The sequence below is a fragment of the Scyliorhinus torazame genome, chromosome 1 (genome assembly GCF_047496885.1).
Source record: "Scyliorhinus torazame isolate Kashiwa2021f chromosome 1, sScyTor2.1, whole genome shotgun sequence".
Lineage (NCBI taxonomy): Eukaryota > Metazoa > Chordata > Chondrichthyes > Carcharhiniformes > Scyliorhinidae > Scyliorhinus > Scyliorhinus torazame.
This window is the reverse complement of record NC_092707.1, coordinates 185,851,147-185,868,608: the sequence shown is the minus strand read 5'-3', so window position 1 is coordinate 185,868,608 and position 17,462 is coordinate 185,851,147. Positions and strand designations below refer to the sequence as shown.

The window sequence follows — 17,462 nt, the reverse complement described above, 5'->3', positions numbered from 1 at the left end:
CATCTAAGTGCTTCTTAAATGTTGTGAGGGTTCCCACCTCTACCACCCTTTCAGGCAGTGAGCTCCAGATTTAATTGAGAATAAACCTGACCATCAGAATTGTGCTTTGGTATAAATCCGTTGAAGAAAATCTTGTGAAGCTGGCTTGGGGAGTGGCTGATCCAGATTGTACGGGAGCTGAATTAAAAGCAGTAGTTAGCTAGGACAACATGGCCCAGTAAGTACTTGCTGATGACACTGTCATGATTAGTTTCTGATCAAACAAATGATGGTTGGCAAACACATTTTTGTGAATACCATGCCCCTTTAAAATAAAAAAAAGGAAAGCTTTTTTTAAAGCAGCTGTGTTGATAAATTAAAGTAAGTGCACAGTAAATAGTGGAGCTGGAGCCTTCTGGATAGCTTCCAGTCCAAATAACGGGTCTGCTTTGTGAATTCACGCCAAATTGCTGATTTGCTACAAGTTAAGTCACGCCTGAAGCACAGAGGAAGCAAAGTAAAGCAATCATTAAATTCACAGTTGTATGATGAGTGAGACAGCCCCCTTACCCAAAAAAATAGTGTATATAATCATTTGTATTGTGTTCCTGACAATGCTGTGCTTGCATTAGATATGCCAGCTGTGCCTGATTAATTCAAAGATGGACTATGCCTAGCGCTCATATGCACATCCCTGTGAGATGCAGCCAACAGGAGCAACAGCTGCAGTCTTCTTCAATAGTGGTTTAAAAATCCATCAGAAACTCTGGCAACATAAGACTTGGGACGAGCTAGTCACAGTATTAAACTGCAAATATAATATAGTACTAAGAGGTGCAGAGTGAGTAACTCAGTAAAAGAAAGCCTGTCTTTTTTATTGCAGCACTCCTGTTTAAGGGCCGACATTTATTGCTACGCCTGTAAAACCTACATTTTGACTACCTTAATCTGGGTCAAATTCCTGTTAATCTTTCCACGCACCTTCAGGTGCAGGACAAATGTGTGACAATGTGGGTGAAGTGATATGTATGACAAGAACAGACAATATGAGGCCCAACAGAAAAACATACAGTAAGGTTTGAAAAGATATCTGTGAGTCTTTTCAGGCAGTAACATACTTTCAGGCAGCCATTTAACAACATCCCCCAAACCCACAATCTCTAGATAAAGGTAGTCAGCTCGGGGCACACTATCGCTTCCAAGTTCCCTTCCCTGACACACGCCACTACCAACTTGGGGCATATATCGCCAGCCCTTCCTTGTTGTTCTGTCAAAATACCGTATCTCCCTACGTAACGGTGCTGTGGGAATCATGGGCGGCATGGTAGCACAGTGGTTAGCACTGTTACTTCACAGCTCCAGGGTCCCAGGTTCGATTCCCGGCCTGAGCCACTCTCTGTGCGGAGTCTGCATGTTCTCCCCGTGACTGCGTGGGTTTCCTCCAGGTGCTCCCGCAGTCCAAAGATGTGCAGGTTAGAGATATGCAGGAGCTGGAAAATCTTTTGGGCTGCATTCTCCGTCGGTGGGATCCTCCGTTCCGCCGCCGCCGCACTCACCCCGTGGATTTCCCGACGGCATGGGGTTGTCCATTGGCTGGATGCTGGGACGGGGAATCCCGCTGTCGACGGGGGCACGTGGGATGGAGAATCCCGTCCTGCGTGTTTAATATCAAATTCCAATTAAAAATGTGTTCTTCTCCAATGTGAACCACAGGGATTTAAACACCTCAGGGTATTTTGATGCAGCAAAAGCCACTCTGCTCCCACACATTTATGATAAAGTAAAATCTATTATCAAACTCAATGGCTGCAATATGTGTGCATGCATGTGTGCTAAGGCATTAAGGCAGGCATGTTAGAATTAGCAGTTGTGTGGGTGAAACAGTATCCACAATAACTTTGAAGTATTTTTGGCTGATATTTTCAACCTCTGAAAACTGTTCCAGTTTCCACAGCTACTTCATGCAATGACCCTGGGGTTCCTCAGAATGGCACTCGAAGTGGAGACAGCAGGGAGCCTCGAGATTCAGTCGTGTTTCAGTGTGACCCTGGATACGCCCTACGAGGAGCAGCTACCATCACGTGTGTCCAGATTGATAATAGATTCTTCTGGCAGCCTGATCCGCCCACATGCATAGGTATTGATTTTCTTGTCTTGTTATTAAGCGGATGCTGTGCTTTTCAGACTGTTCATGGAATCATTTTAAAACTATATTCAACACAGTATCCAAAATTGATTACTGGAAAGGACCACAATGTAACTGAACAGAGTTTTTTTTAAAGGTAACACCATATTTCAGCAAGCTATTTTTAAAAAAAAGAGATTTATTTAATAATAAAATGAATGACTTGAAATGATCTGGGAAAACATAGCACAAGTATCTTAAAGGTGACAATGTCCTGCTTAGAAACGTGCTTATTAGTTGATTGTTCTTGTCAAGCAACCTGTGTAATATATATGACCAAATCAAGCGTCCAATCTCTTTCAGTCCACATTATTGTAAATAATATCCTCATTAAATTGCAGGTACAAAATTGAGATTGAATTGGAAAATAACCTACCCTACTCTTTCTCTAATTACTTCATGACTTCTGTCCAGTCCTCCCACTGTTTGTGGATTATATTTCTAATCCATCTCCACTTTAACACTGGTGCTAATGTGAATTCACGCCCTTCCCTTTGCCTGCCAGCTCAGAGTCAATCATTTCTTCACCCAAGAGAGTTATTTGCCAAACCTCATTTGCATCATTATTAAGACAGGATTACCTTTGGCCTTGTTAATATGCTTAATTTATTTGTTAGCTTGTGTCGTTAGCTACATTCTTAAGTGCAGAGTTCTGAAGTTAGGAATCTTCCAGAGACACAAAGATGAGACAGATCATTGAGTCCATTGATTTTGTTCTTCCATTGAAGCTCTTTATTCCCCTCCAGTTCTCTCGCCTTTAGCTGCATCTCAAATGACTAAGGTCTTGCTTCCATAGCTAGATCACGAGGGCTGTTATAGGTGTCAATTGCTCTTTGACAAAGATTCACCAGTCTCGAAACATCAGCCCTGTTCTCTCCACAGATGCTGTCAGACCTGTTGAGATTGTCCAACATTTTCTGTTTTTGTTTCAGATACCAGCATCTGCAGTAATTTTCTTTTCTATTTGTGTTAATTACTCCTTATGGGTTTGGAATGTTGGTGGGGAGTGTTTCCCAATTTCAGATATATTCCAGTGTTTAAATAATAATTTAGAATGTTTCCATGTCAATATTCATTAAGTTTCATTAAGTGTTTCCATGTCAATATTCAAAGGGCGCGATTCTTTGGCTTCGTTGCGCTCTCGCTCGAGCAAAACAAGACCGGTGAATAGCGAGACAGGCCGAAAGCGGGAACTGCGCCAGGCGGCAAACAATTTGCAATGCAACTGGCCCACTCTAGTAGGTGAAATTGGGATCCAGCTCTAGCGTGGCGAGAAACCAGTTATCATTATTTAAGCCCTATTTCAGTACAATTAACGGGATCCAAGCCATAAACAACAGCCTGCCGTGATTAATCGGCCTCCCCAGCAGGTGGTCACGCTGGCGCCGATTAGTAATCATTTTTTAAAACGTGAACCTGGCGGAAGGGCTTCTGTGGGGAGCCGAGGAGGTGAGTAGCCATTTTTGCTCACAGGCAAAGGGCCTAGGGGAGCTGGACTTGCCGGCCCCATGCCCAGGGGGTAGGGGGCCCTTGGCCGGATGGGGGGGGAACTCTCCACATGGGAAGTGGGGGAAGGGGGTGGGCGCTGGAGAGGGCAACCACACGTGGCTCCACCATGACAACCCCTGGATCGTGTGTACCTGTTCTAGGGGAAACTCTTGTCCCTGCCCGTCTACCCCACTAATACCCCCCACCACTGCCGAGGCCTCTGGCCATGCAGCCGAAGGCTATTGATGATAGAGATTTGGCAACCGTGGTTAAGTGAGCACTTCACACAACCCATGTGGATTCCCATGGTGGGCGGGCCATGTAGCATGTGGGAGTCATTGCCTCGTATCTCAATCAGAACATGATGCTGGGATACTGTGCCTGAACACTGCGGGAGGCAACACCACACACGCAGCAATCAACATCCGATCACCCCAGGGGATGGGACACAGTTCCGGGGACATGTCCATGGCCAGAGGGTGGATGAGTGCAACAGGGAGGGGGGGAATACCTGGAGAGATGGGCCAAGGGTTCGGAGGTTGAACCGCTATGCGGATAAAAATGACAGAGGCGTCATACTGTTTGTGGTCAAGGGTTTTTAATGTGTTACAGATGTCCAACAATGCCCCACTCTCCCGATGGTGTGGCCCCACTCTCCCCACCAACTCCTGTCCCCCATCCCCTGGCGCCCTCAGTGATCCTCAATGAGCTTCACTTTCCTTGCTTTACATCTAGGTGTGTCCCCAGGATACACATCAGAGGTGGGGGAAGCCAGCTGCTGACCACGTCCCGTGGCCTTCGATACCCCTGGCAAGTGTCCTCTGGGGACTCTGGAGCCAGAGGGCCATGCGGCACTGGTCAACGGCACTTTGTTCCATGTGCTGACTTTGAGGCGTGGCCTCATCAGAGGGGGAACTTGTGGCCACCATCCCCACTCCATGGGACAGGTCTGGGTTGACACCCAGCGCCCTCTCCTCCCGCTTGGGCCCTGGGGATCACCTTGGGGCAGAGGAGCAGCTGGTTTGTGCCCCGCTTGCCCCTGCATCATCTGGCTCTGCCCGCTCTGGCAGCTCCCTGATGTCTGCATCATCGTGTTGATCCTCTCGGCGATGCTCTTCAGTGATTGGGCCTGCTCTGCAGGGCCTCAGCAACGCCCATTTCGGAGCGGGACATATCCCGCAGCGCCTCTTCAAGGTTACTGGGTCACGTCCTCCAGCGATTCGGACATACTGCCGAGGCCCTCAGCCATGGCAATCTCAGACTGCGTCATGCCTTGGACACCTCCACTAATGCTGCTGACGACGTGCATCAGGCTCTTCGCTGCGCTCGCCACCCTACTAGTATTGGCCTCGGTGTCACACATTGCCAGCGACATCTCCTGTGCCCGTAGCCTCTGGAACTTCTTCAATATGGACCTACTGTAGCTTGGCTGACATCTTCCTCTGAATATCCCAGCCAGTCCCTACCATCTTCATCAGCTCTAGTTATACATGTTCCATAGGTTGAGCATCTGGCTGGGACCCAGCTGGGTCCTGGGATCCAGCAGATCTCTGAATGCTGTCTCACCTGGGTGTGCCTGCCTCCAAATGTGTGGTGCTCACCAGATTGTGCCCCAGAAGCCTGACCATTGACGTTTCCCACCGAGGTGCATGTATCTGCGGGTGAGGATGACAGCTGTGATACATCAATCCTGGCATCCTCGGAGCTCTCCTCCTTGGTGGTGTAAAGGGAGGCAGGGGAAGGGGCCACCCTGGATGGGCCGGCGCCGCCGGCTGGAGGACCTGCGGAATAATAATAATAATCTTTATTGTCACAAGTAGGCTTACATTGACACTGCAATGAAGTTACTGTGAAAAGCCCCTAGTCGCCACATTCCAGCACCTGTTCGGGTACACAGCGGGAGAATTCAGAATGTCCAAATTACCTAATGAATGAACACATGGCCAATGGAAGAGATGGCAATAGCAATTCATGTTTGACCAGTCGTCCAGGTGGGGTCCGGTGGATCCTCACCTCTGCGACATGCGCCGACCTCCGCGTTGGTGACTGCTCTGTCCTCGCCACTCCAGTCACCTCCAGGGGCAGCTCCACAAAGATGGTGAGGATTCCTACATGAGGCACACCTCTGTCAGTCTGGGCCCTCTTCCTGCGATTGTGGGAGAGCTTCTCCTGCAGAGAAACAGAGAGGTCATCGATGGCCACATGCGTGGTTGACAGTGGTGGGGGGGAGGGATGTGAAGGATGGTTTCGGGGAGGTGTTGAATGGAGAGGGGGGTGAAGAGAGGTTTGTGGGCCGTATGGAAGGTTGGGGGGGGGGGGTGGATGCTCACGTGGGGGAGGAAGGGTCTCATTGGTATCAACTCACCCGTGTTGCCCTGTCTAGGTCATTGACCTTCTTGCGACACTGGATGCCAGTCATCCTGGTCACGCTGCCCGAGCTGACAGCCCCTGCCACTTCACCCCAGGTGGCACTGGCTGCTTTGTGGCTCACCCTCCGTGAACCTCAGGGGAACAGGACATCCCTCCTGGTCTCCACCGATCTAGGCGTCCCGAATTGTGGGGCTGGTAGTCTCGGTGCCAAGTCTGCGAGCTGAATGGGGTTGGCTGTGCACGTGATATTTAAGTACTGCTCGATCTTGTTAGAGGGGAGGGTTGGCGAGCGTAGTCCCGGCGAATCGGCTGGCGAGCCTTCATTTGCAGCGTGAAGCCCGTGGGTCCTCGTTAAGTGGACCAATTAACGTTGAATAATGTTTCCGGCCTCACTGGGCCGAGCGTCGGGAAGCTCACAGCAGTTCCCGCTCGCTACCACACTTAGAAAATCTTTGGAAGAATCGTGCCCAAAGAGAACAATTCTAAGCCATATGTCCAATTAGTTGAGTGATAATTGTCTGTCCTAACTGTTTTTGGTACTTCTTGAAAATATGGTACATCATACTGATAGAATGTGATGGTGACATCTCTCAGGACATCAGTACTGATGTACCTGCTGATTAGACTGCAGAGGTTAAATCAGTTTGGATATGCTGCATCCCTTCATTTACGTCCAACATGAATGCCAACAACATTGATTCCATATCTGAAAATTATCAATCAGAAAGCAGCGAATAAGACAAGGGGGATTCCTTCGCCGATATTGAATTCTCTTCACATCAACAGTGTGTGGTAGTCGGTATTAGGGGTATTACGGTTCCTAGGTTGAGGCTGTAAGATTATTGGTGTGGGAAGTACCTGAGACAGGGAGATCGTTGGTGAAGCCTGCCTGCTGGTTCCGCCCAGTAAGGCGGAGTATAAGAGTCTGTGTCTCCCTAGCAGCTGCATTCTGTACCTGCGCTGCTGGGGGAAATATCTAGTCCAATAAAGCCTTCAATTGTCATCCAATCTCGCTTTTGGAGTCATTGATCGAGCATCACAGTGTATGTACAAATGAAGAAGATTTGAGTGCAAGGAAAAAGGATAGATTTTCTGCAGCATCTTTAATTTAATTGAAGTCACCAATAATTTACAGTGTAACAAAAATTAGGAGCAGTGGAAAGACATTTGATTTAATCTCGCTTCAGGAGTCATTGATCAAGCATCAATTTATTGGACTAGATGTAAAGAATGGAGCTCCGAATCAAGCCGGAGTGTCTGTAACTCAGCCCCCACGCGGCAAACTCAGCGGGAACCTTCAAGCACTGGCTGGCGTGCTTTAAAGGGTACCTCATGACGGCCACGACTGCACCCACGGAGGACTAGAAGGTGCAAGTTCTCCACTCGAGGGTGAGCCCAGAGACCTACACCCTCATCACGGATGCGGATGATTTCGAGGCCGCAATGGCCCAGTTGAAAGGAAACTACATTCGCCCAGTAAATCAGGTTTACGCCCGACATCTGCTAGCGACAAGGCGACAAATCCCGGGGGAAATCGCTGGATGAATTCTACCGCACGCTCCTGGTACTAGGTAGGGATTGTGACTGCCTGCAAGTTTCAGCCAGCGACCACACAGAACTTTTAATCCAGGACGCATTCGTTGCAGGTATGCTGTCCTCCCAAATCCGTCAGCGGCTGCTGGAGAAAGTGACACTAGGCCTCAAGGAGGCATGGGCCCTTGCTAGCTTCCAGGATGTGGCCTCCCAAAATGCACGGCAGCCCATTGGGCAGCGTGGAACCCACCCGCGGCCGGCCCCGATGCATCCCCCATCCCCCCACCAGCTTGTGCCGCGCAGCTACCAGGCAACCCCTGTTATTTTTGCGGGCAAGCCAAGCACTCCCGGCAGCGCAGCCCAGCCCGCTTCTCCACCTGCAAAGGTTGTGGCAAAAAGGGTCATTTTGTGGCGGTATACCAGGCCTGGGCGGTCGGCACTGTCTCTGGGGGCGAACCGGGGCCGCCACCTCAACTTTCTTCATGTGCCATGTGCGGGCCGCGGGTGCCACCATCTTCATTTTCCCGAGCAATGTGCCGGCCCCGGGTGCCACCATTTTGTTCCCCAGGGACCTCGTGCGATGGTGGGCGCCGCCATCTTGCCCACCCCTAGCCATGTGCGACCCATGGGTGCCGCCATCTTGGCTGGAGTCTCAGGACCCCGATTCGGATGACCACACACTGCCCAAGGAAAAGCTTCAACTTATACCACGACTCGCCTCGGTGACCCTGGGCCAGTCTCGGCCCCGAACGCTCTCGACCGCGACGACGACCGTGCTCATCAACGGGTGCAAAACATCCTGCCTAATCGACTCCGGGAGCACAGAGAGCTTAATGCACCCCAACACGGTAAGGCGCTGATCTCTTCCCATACACCGAGTTAACCAAAGAATCTCCCTGGTCTCCGGGTCTCACTCTGTAGAGATCAAGGAGTTCTGCGTAGCGAACCTCACGGTCCAGGGAAGGGAATTTAAAAATTTCCGACTGTACGTCCTCCCTCACCTCTGCGCTGCCATACTCATGGGATTGGACTTCCAATGCAACCTCCAGAGCTTAACCTTTAAATTTGGCGGCCCTATACCCCCGCTCATTGTCTGCAGCCTCGTGACCCTCAAGGTCGACCCGCCTTCCCTTTTTGCGAATCTCACCCCGGATTGCAAACCCGTCGCCACCAGGAGCAGATGGTACAGTGCCCAGGACCGGACCTTCATTAGGTCGGAAGTCCAGCGGCTACTGAAGGAAGGTATTATCGAGGCTAGCAACAGCCCCTGTAGAGCTCAAGTAGTGGTTGTAAAGACCAGGGAGAAGCACAGGATGGTCATCGATTGTAGTCAGACCATCAACAGGTATATGCAGCTCGACGCGTACCTTCTCCCCAGCATATCCAATTAGGTCAATCAGATTGCACAATACAAGGTCTTTTCCACGGTGGACCTCAAATCCGCCTACCACCAGCTCCCCATCCGTCCGGGCGACCACAAGTACACTGCATTTGAAGCAGATGGGTGGCTCTACCACTTCCTGAGGGTTCCCTTCGGTTTCACAAATGGAGTCTTGGTCTTCCAACGGGAGATGGACCAAATGGTTGACCGGTATGGTTTGCGGGCCACATTTCCGTACCTCGACAAAGTCACCATCTGCGGCCACGACCAGCAGGACCACGACACCAACCTCCGCAAATTCCTCCATACCGCAAAAACCGTTAACTTAACCTACAACAAGGACAAATGCGTGTTCAGCACCGACTGTCTAGCCATCCTCGGCTATATAGTGCATGATGGAGTCATAGGCCCAGATCCCGAAACATGCGCCTCCTCATGGAGTTTCCTCTCCCCCACTGCTCCAAGGCCCTAAAACGCTGCCTGGGATTTTTTTCATATTTCGCCAGTGGGTCCCCAATTATGCGGACAAGGCCCGCCCACTAATACAATCCTCGGTTTTCCCCCTGTCGGCAGAGACCCGCCAGGCCTTCAGCCGCATGAAAGCGGACATCGCAAAGGCCACGATGCACGCAATCGATGAATCTCTTCCCTTCCAAGTCGAGAGCGACGCGTCCGACGTAGCTCTGGCGGCCACCCTCAGCCAAGCGGGCAGGCCCGTGGCCTTCTTCTCACGCACCCTCCATGCTTCAGAAATCTGTCATTCCTCCATTGAAATGGAGGCCCAGGCCATAGTAGAAGCTGTGCGGCACTGGAGGCATTACCTGGACGGCAGGAGATTCACTCTCCTCACTGACCAACGGTCGGTAGCTTTCATATTCGATAATGCACAGCGGGGCAAGATAAAGAACGATAAGATCTTACGGTGGAGGATCGAGCTCTCCACCTACAACTATGAGATCTTGCATCGTCCCGGGAAGCTAAACAAGCCTCCTGATGCCCTGTCCCGCGGCACATGTGTCAAGCACAAGTGGACCGACTCCAGGCCCTCCATGAGGACCTCTGCCACACGGGGGTCACTCAATTCTTCCATTTTATCAAGACCCGCAACCTCGAGGTCAGGACCGCCACCAGGAACTGGCAAATCTGCGTGGAGTGCAAGCCGCACTTCTACAGGCCAGAGAAAGCGCACCTGATAAAGGCTTCCAGGCCCTTTGAACGCCTCAGTATAGACTTCAAAGGGCCCCTCCCCTCCACCGACCGCAACACGTACTTCCTGAACGTGATTGACGAGTACTCCCGGTTCCCATTCGCCATCCCTGCCACGACATGACCGCAGCCACCGTCATAAAAGCCCTCCATGGTATGTTTACGATGTTCAGTTTCCCCGCCTACATACACAGCGATAGGGGATCCTCCTTCATGAGCGACGAACTGCATCAATTCCTGCTCAGCAAGGGCATCGCCTCAAGCAGTATTATAACCCCCGGGGAAACGGACAGGTAGAGAGGGAGAACGGAACGGTCTGGAAGACCGTCCTCCTGGCCCTACTGTCCAGGAATCTCCCAGTCTCCCGCTGACAGGAGGTCGTATCCAATGCAAACACTCCATCCGATCACTGCTGTGTACCACGACAAACGAAACACCTCATGAACGTCTCCTTGTCTTCCCTCGGAAGTCCTCCTCCGGGACCTCGCTCCCAACCTGGCTGGCAGCTCCTGGACCCATTCTGCTCTGCAATCACGTGTGGGCGCATCATAAAATGCAGATATCTTCCATTTACACACTTATGCAAGGAATCTCTACCAATGGCGTTTCTTATCCTGGGAGTATCCCAATAATCTATCTTTGGTCATCACCTCATCCTCATCAGCTTGCTGTTCTTTGACAGCGTCATTTGCAAATGTGAAAATAGTTTCCACGCATGTGCAAATGTCACCCCGGTCCATCTCACCGCCGCCTTCTTGATTGCCGCTGCACTTATCTCATTTCCAGTCTTGCAAGAGCTGCAGTACCTTCCCGCTAAACTGTAATAATGAGAGATAATACGACAAGGCAGAGTTAAATCACAAGAGTGATTTATTAACAATGGAAGAACTTTATAAATACAGATCATCACATCCCCAATACAGGTCTATTCCCACCAACTCCAGGGCTTACTATACTGACTCCTGGGTCCACGCCATGGCACCCAATAGGCTTGCGCACTCGTCCCCATAGGTTCTGGGTGGGTCATGTAGCCTGCAAAGGATCGCCCCTTAAAGGGGCCATGCTATCGCATTCCTCCCCCTTAAGTTCACCTGGAACTACAGACAAAAAACTATTAGAGACAACTATGTAGAGTCAACGGAATTCTCAGTAAGGGAGCCAATGACCAAAGTACATAAGGTCAGTCTATCAGGGGACATCCAGACTCTTATGGAGTGTCACAACACTGCAACCGGTTCCTCCATATTTGATGTATCAGAGTCCACATCAGTAGCAGGCAAATTTACAGATTCCAAAGATGAGCCAGTACCAACACCCTCCTCAACTTCTGTTGACATTCCAGATTCCCCTTGGGAAATCCTTTGTTCTACCACCGCTGACTCTGTGGCACAGCAGGGTTGGTAGACCCTGCTGGCGGGCCACCTCCGCTGCCGAAAAATACGCGGCAGGGTGGACGGTAAATCCCGCCCTCTATTTCTTTATCTATCCCTGGCCACTAAATGTTGCTCCTAGCCACCATCTTGGTTTGGCCATGATGCAAGTTGTGCAACTCCTGGAGGAGTGGCGGTCGCATTTGGGGTGGCACTATCACGCTGCACCCCCACAAAAGCACCCTGTATTCACAGCTAATTTTAGCATTGCAAGTTGAGCCTGACTTGCTCTGCCTTAACAAAATGCCAGCCAATTAGAGCCATCCTTTTTTACCTTCGATACAATTGGGTCCCTGTCAGTCCACGTCTTGAAATGGGCAGATGAAATGGGCACCGTGTCCTGAAAATTCAGAGCAAAGGCAATTGCATGTGGAATGGGAGGTGCAGATATCATCTGTGGAAGTGAAAGCCAGCTTAGAGTGTCGACATTTGAGATCTGCATACATGGGGCTGGATTCTCCGATTCTCAGGCTATGTTCTGACGCTGGTGTGGGAACGGTGGCCTTTTACGACCAAAAGTCCGGCGCAAAACGGCCACCAATCCTCCATTTGGCTGGGGGCTAGCAGGAAGGCGGCGAAGAGCATCCGGCTCTAGCTGCCAATATGGCCCGAAGAATTGCTGAGACCGTGGCCGCGCATGTGCATGGCGGCGGCCGGCAGCAAAATAGTGCCCCCCATTTGGCCGGCTCGCAAGTCCCGAACTACCCCCCAGCAGTGCCCCCAGCCCCTGCCAAAGTCCCCCCTGCCCGCAGATTGACTCTTCCCCGACTGTGGTGGCGCTGGACTGAGTCCGCAGCCGCCACGCCGAGTTCCCGACAGGTAATCCCATAATAGACCCACGCCGCCGGGAACTCGATCGGTCGGGGGTGGATGCATCGGCATCGTGTTGGGGCCGAAGATAAGGGGTGCGGTGTACTCCTAGAGTATACTGCTTTGGAGGGGGCGGGCCATCGTGAAAGCAATGCCGCCCCTGATGTCATCGGACAAAGGGATTCTCCGGCCCATCGCCGAATGCGATTTCGGCGTCAGCGACTGGAAAATCCCGCCCCTGGTCTGTGTTGAAAAGTGCAATCATACACAGCCAACAATAATGCCCATCTTTGTACTTTGGCCAATGTGATTGGCAGAACTGGTTTATCCTCGCGGAAAAGCCCAAGTAACGGTTTATGGTCCGAGCTGATGGTCAAGTGATGGCCATAAATACATTGGTGGAATTTCTTCATAGCATTTCTCACTGCCAAACTTTCCTTATCTATCTGTGAATCCTTCCTTTCGGCATCCAACAAGGTCCTGGAAGCAAAATTGACAGGCTGCTCCACACCGCCTTCCACCTTATGTGAAAGTATGCTCTATAGCATAAGTCGATGCATCACACGTCACTATTATGGTTTGCCTGATCAAAGTGGACAAGTAAGGTTGACGGTTATAGGGCCTGTTTCACTTGATCAAAAGATTTTCTCTGAGAATCTTCCCACTTCCATCGTCGATGCTTCTTCAACAGTTGGTGCAGGGCACCAAAATTATCGTGAGGTTAGGTAAAAAAACGGCCATAATAGCTGATCATCCCTAAAAATGACTTCAACATAGCCACATTCCTTGGTGCTTGTACCCCTTTTATTGCTTTAACCTTGTCCTCGGATGGATATATGTCTTTTGCATCGACTTTGAAAGCTAAATATGTGGCCTCATCGGCCTGAAACATGCCCTTGGTGTGCTTCAGGCGTATATCAGCTTCTTTGAACCTCCTGAAGACTTCTTCCAAATTGACACGTTGTTCTTCGGGTGATGACCCATCACTAAGACTTTGTCCAAATACACAACAACTATTGGGATCCTTTATAAGAGGCTCTCCATTGTGCATAGAAACGCGATGGTGTTCACGACGGCACGAACACTTAGTCTCCATTTTGGAGAATGGCACCCATTGTCTAGCAAAATTGTGCTCTCTCCAGCTAGCCCTTAAATCATCGAAATAGACGTACACAATTCCAGTGCCTCACCATGTGCATAAATTAATAATCTTCATGATATTAGTGGATCATTGAATCACACGTGGCTTCTTTCATCCATGTGGTGGCAGGTCCTGTGTATGTTGAGGAGGCTGGACTGGATTGAGCTGACATTGTCCACAAGAGCCCCTTGCCTGCTGTGAGAGTCACTTACCACCCTATGCCCCGGCAAGCTTGAAACTGCTGCACTGCTATCCTTTTCCTCACTGTGCAGCTGATGCCCAACCGTAGATACGCAAGACCTACCTGCTGGAGTCTCTATGACAGCCTCTAATAAAAATGCAATTCCCAGATATCTTTCCAATTTCCCTGAAAAGCTGGACGGATAAAACTCAGCAACAATAGGTCAGTGAATTGGCTGTGTACAAAGAAATTAATTTGGTATGCAGGAGAATCCTTCTTTCAACAAACAATTGTAGGCTTCGCCTGTGTGCATTCCTTTGCACTGATGAAATCAGTTGGTTGACAGAATTGACTTAAAATCTAATTGATACCACTATTTGAATGATTGAAGCATGATAGTTTGTCAGCCTTAACCTGGCATTTTATGAATAGGTGATTGACACATTCAGAGGAGTTCATGCTATGTTCAAATATGTTACTCCAGGTCAAATGCGGGCAAGGTTATTTTAAATCTCTGAGCTGATCAGGAATTTAACTTCGTAGAAATGAATGAGGCAACTGCTTAAATGTAAAGGTCGCGGAAAAGAGAATCTTCTCTTGGAGGGTGAAGTGATGGCAGGAATGACAAATTAGTATTTTGCCTCCATTTTCAAAAAAGTGTATGAATATGTATCCCTCAAGGGAACTTGTGAGAAAACTTTAAATAAAATAGATATACATCTCCCTGCAAGTCATGCTATCAACTAAAATCACAATATTGAAATGCAAAATTAATCTCAAACAATCCTTTGCTCTGCATTGGAAGTAACTATTTTGCCAACAATATGGATTGTTAATCTATAATTATTATGAAAGTAAACTTTAATTATCAACAATGTCACAAATCCACCCAACAATGGATTTGGTAAATTACTTGACTATTGTACCACCAAAGGTTTACTGTCCTTTGTTATATGCTAAGTTTGTTGTATTCTACCAGAGTGTCAGTCGAGTTGCTGCAGTTGAGCACAGTACCTTGGGATCTGCTTGCAGCAAAATATCAATGTCAGGTATGCCTGGAGGGTATTAGGATCATTTTATAAATATATCAGATAAACTATAGCTAAATAAAGAATAAGGGTCTTTTTGGAGATCAGGGGCGTCATTCTCCGACCCCCCGCCGGGTCGGAGAATGGCCGTTGGCCGCCGTGAATCCCGCCCCCGCCGAAGTCTCCGAAGGGAGAAAAGTCGGCGGGGCGTTAATGGCGCCGCTGCCGCGGAGAATGTCACGGGTCTGCGCAAGGCAGCCGATTTTCGGCCTGCCGATATTCTCCCTTCCGGATGGGCCGAAGTCCCGTCGACGTGATGACCGTTCACGTCGACGTGAATCAAACCTCCTTTTCATCGGCGTGACCCGGTGCTCCAGGCTCACGCCGACCAGCGAGGAGGTGAGTGACGGCCTGGGGGGTTGGCTCTGGGCAGGAAATGGCGTGGCCGCAGACTGATTGCGTGAGGAGAGGTGTGTCTTGGCTTGTGTGTGTGTGCGGCGGGGGGGGGGGGGGGGTTAGAGTAGGCTGGGCTCCGGGGGAGTGCCGGGAGGGGGTCCGTGCCGGGGTGGAGGTTGGGGGGGGGGGGTCCGTGCTGGGGTGGAGGTTGGGGGGGGGGTCCGTGCTGGGGTGGAGGTTGGGAGGGGGGGTCCGTGCCGGGGTGGAGGTTGGGGGGGGGGTCCGTGCTGGGGTGGAGGTTGGGGGTTGGGGGGGGGTCCGTGCTGGGGTGGAGGTTGGGGAGGGGGTCCGTGCCGGGGTGGAGGTTGGGAGGGGGTCCGTGCCGGGGTGGAGGTTGGGAGGGGGGGTCCGTGCTGGGGTGGAGGTTGGGGGTTGGGGGGGGTCCGTGCCGGGGTGGAGGTTGGGGGGGGGTCCGTGCTGGGGTGGAGGTTGGGGGTTGGGGAGGGGGTCCGTGCTGGGGTGGAGCTTGGGGGGGGGGTCCGTGCTGGGGTGGAGGTTGGGGTGGGGTCCGTGCTGGGGTGGAGGTTGGGGGTTGGGGGGGGTCCGTGCTGGGGTGGAGGTTGGGGAGGGGGTCCGTGCCGGGGTGGAGGTTGGGGGTTGGGGGGGGTCCGTGCTGGGGTGGGTGATGGGAGGGCAAATGAGTTGGTCCACCTGGCCAGGTGCCAGCCTCCAACAGTTGGACCCATGCGGTCCATGCCACCTGGCTGGGGGGAGGAGGGGATATGGGCAATGATGACATGTCGTCGTTCCCCTCCCCCCCACCAGGCCGTCATGTTTTCAGACCATCCAGCGATGTTGGCCGCCGTGGTGGCAGCCGCTCATGTCTATGTTGCCCTGGATGAGGAGGAGGAGGAGGAGGAGGAGGAGCGTGCCAGAGAGGGGCAGGCGGCAGCCGCCCAGGCTGGAGGGACACCTGACCGACAGGACGAGGAGGGGGAGGAGGACGTCGCGGCCCCACGGCAACGGAGGCACCCGAGGGCGCCCCGTGTGTGCCGGCCCCGGCAGTCATACCAGGACCTCACGGACCGGGAATGCAGGAGGAAACTCCGGATGAGCCGGGAAACCGTGGCACACATCTGCCACCTGCTGGCACACCTGTCACCGCGTGGCACTGGCGGGGGACACCCTCTCCCCGTGTCCGTCAAGGTTACGGTGGCCCTGAACTTTTATGCAACGGGGTCATTCCAGGCACCGAGTGGGGGCCTGTCCGGCATATCGCAGACATCGGTGCATCGGTGCATCCGGGCAGTGACAGATGCCCTTTATGCCATGGCGCACCGCTACATCCGCTTCCCCGTGGACCGGGCCAGCCAAGATGCCCGGGCCGTGGGCTTCTCTGCCGTTGCCGGGTTCCCCATGGTCCAGGGCGCGATCGATGGGATGCACGTCGTCGTGCGGCCACCTGCAGAGAACAGGGCCGTGTTCACTAATAGGAAGGGGACCTATTCAATGAACGTACAGGTGGTGTGCGACCACCGCATGATGATCCTGCACGTCTGCGCCCGTCACCCAGGCAGTGTACACGACTCATTCATGTTGTCACGGTCATCCATCCCCGGCATGTACGAGGGACGCCATCCCCGGCTGAGGGGCTGGTTGCTGGGCGACAGGGGCTACCCATTGCGATCGTGGCTGATGACGCCTATACGGAGGCCACGCAATGAGGCGGAGAACCGCTACAATGATGCCCATGTAGCGACAAGGGGAGTGATCGAGAGGTGCTTTGGCGTGCTGAAGATGCGTTTCAGGTGCCTGGACCTCTCTGGGGGCGCCCTCCAGTATCGGTCAGATAGGGTCGGCCGCATCATTGTGGTGTGCTGTGTCCTGCACAACATAGCCCAGCAGAGGGGCGATGTGCCGCAGGCAGAGGAGGGCGGAGTGGAGGAGCAGCAGGAAGAGGCCCAGTTCTCCCCAGATGAGGGGGATGGGGGCAATGGTCAGGGTAGACGGGGTAGACACAGGCGGGTGGCTGTCCACCGTTACCGGCTGGCCCAGCGGGCATGGGACAGACTGATAGACGCCCGCTTCACTGACTAGATGGGCGTGGGAATCGGGTAGTATGGCCACAGACCGCACACCATGACAACAGCCGACCACCCACACCCCCCACCCATCCACCCACCCAGCACCCTCACCCCCCTCCCCAACCCCACACACCCCACCCGCATGCACACCACCCCCCCCCAATTGCCGATCCACCGGCGGCACAACGGGCCGGGCTCACCCAGTTGCGGGTGGACGCGTGTCTATCGCAGGCCATGGAGGATGATGACA

The 17,462-nt window shown here is 52.1% G+C and overlaps 1 protein-coding gene across 1 annotated transcript in view; it reads left to right on the top strand.

Moving 5' to 3' along the window:
* Positions 1-17,462, top strand: part of csmd2 (CUB and Sushi multiple domains 2) — a 995,459-nt gene that overhangs the window by 549,479 nt on the left and 428,518 nt on the right. Inside the window, exon 23 of the mRNA XM_072502405.1 lies at positions 1,925-2,116. Coding sequence (XP_072358506.1) covers positions 1,925-2,116 — 192 coding nt within the window. The remainder of the gene's footprint in view (positions 1-1,924; positions 2,117-17,462) is intronic.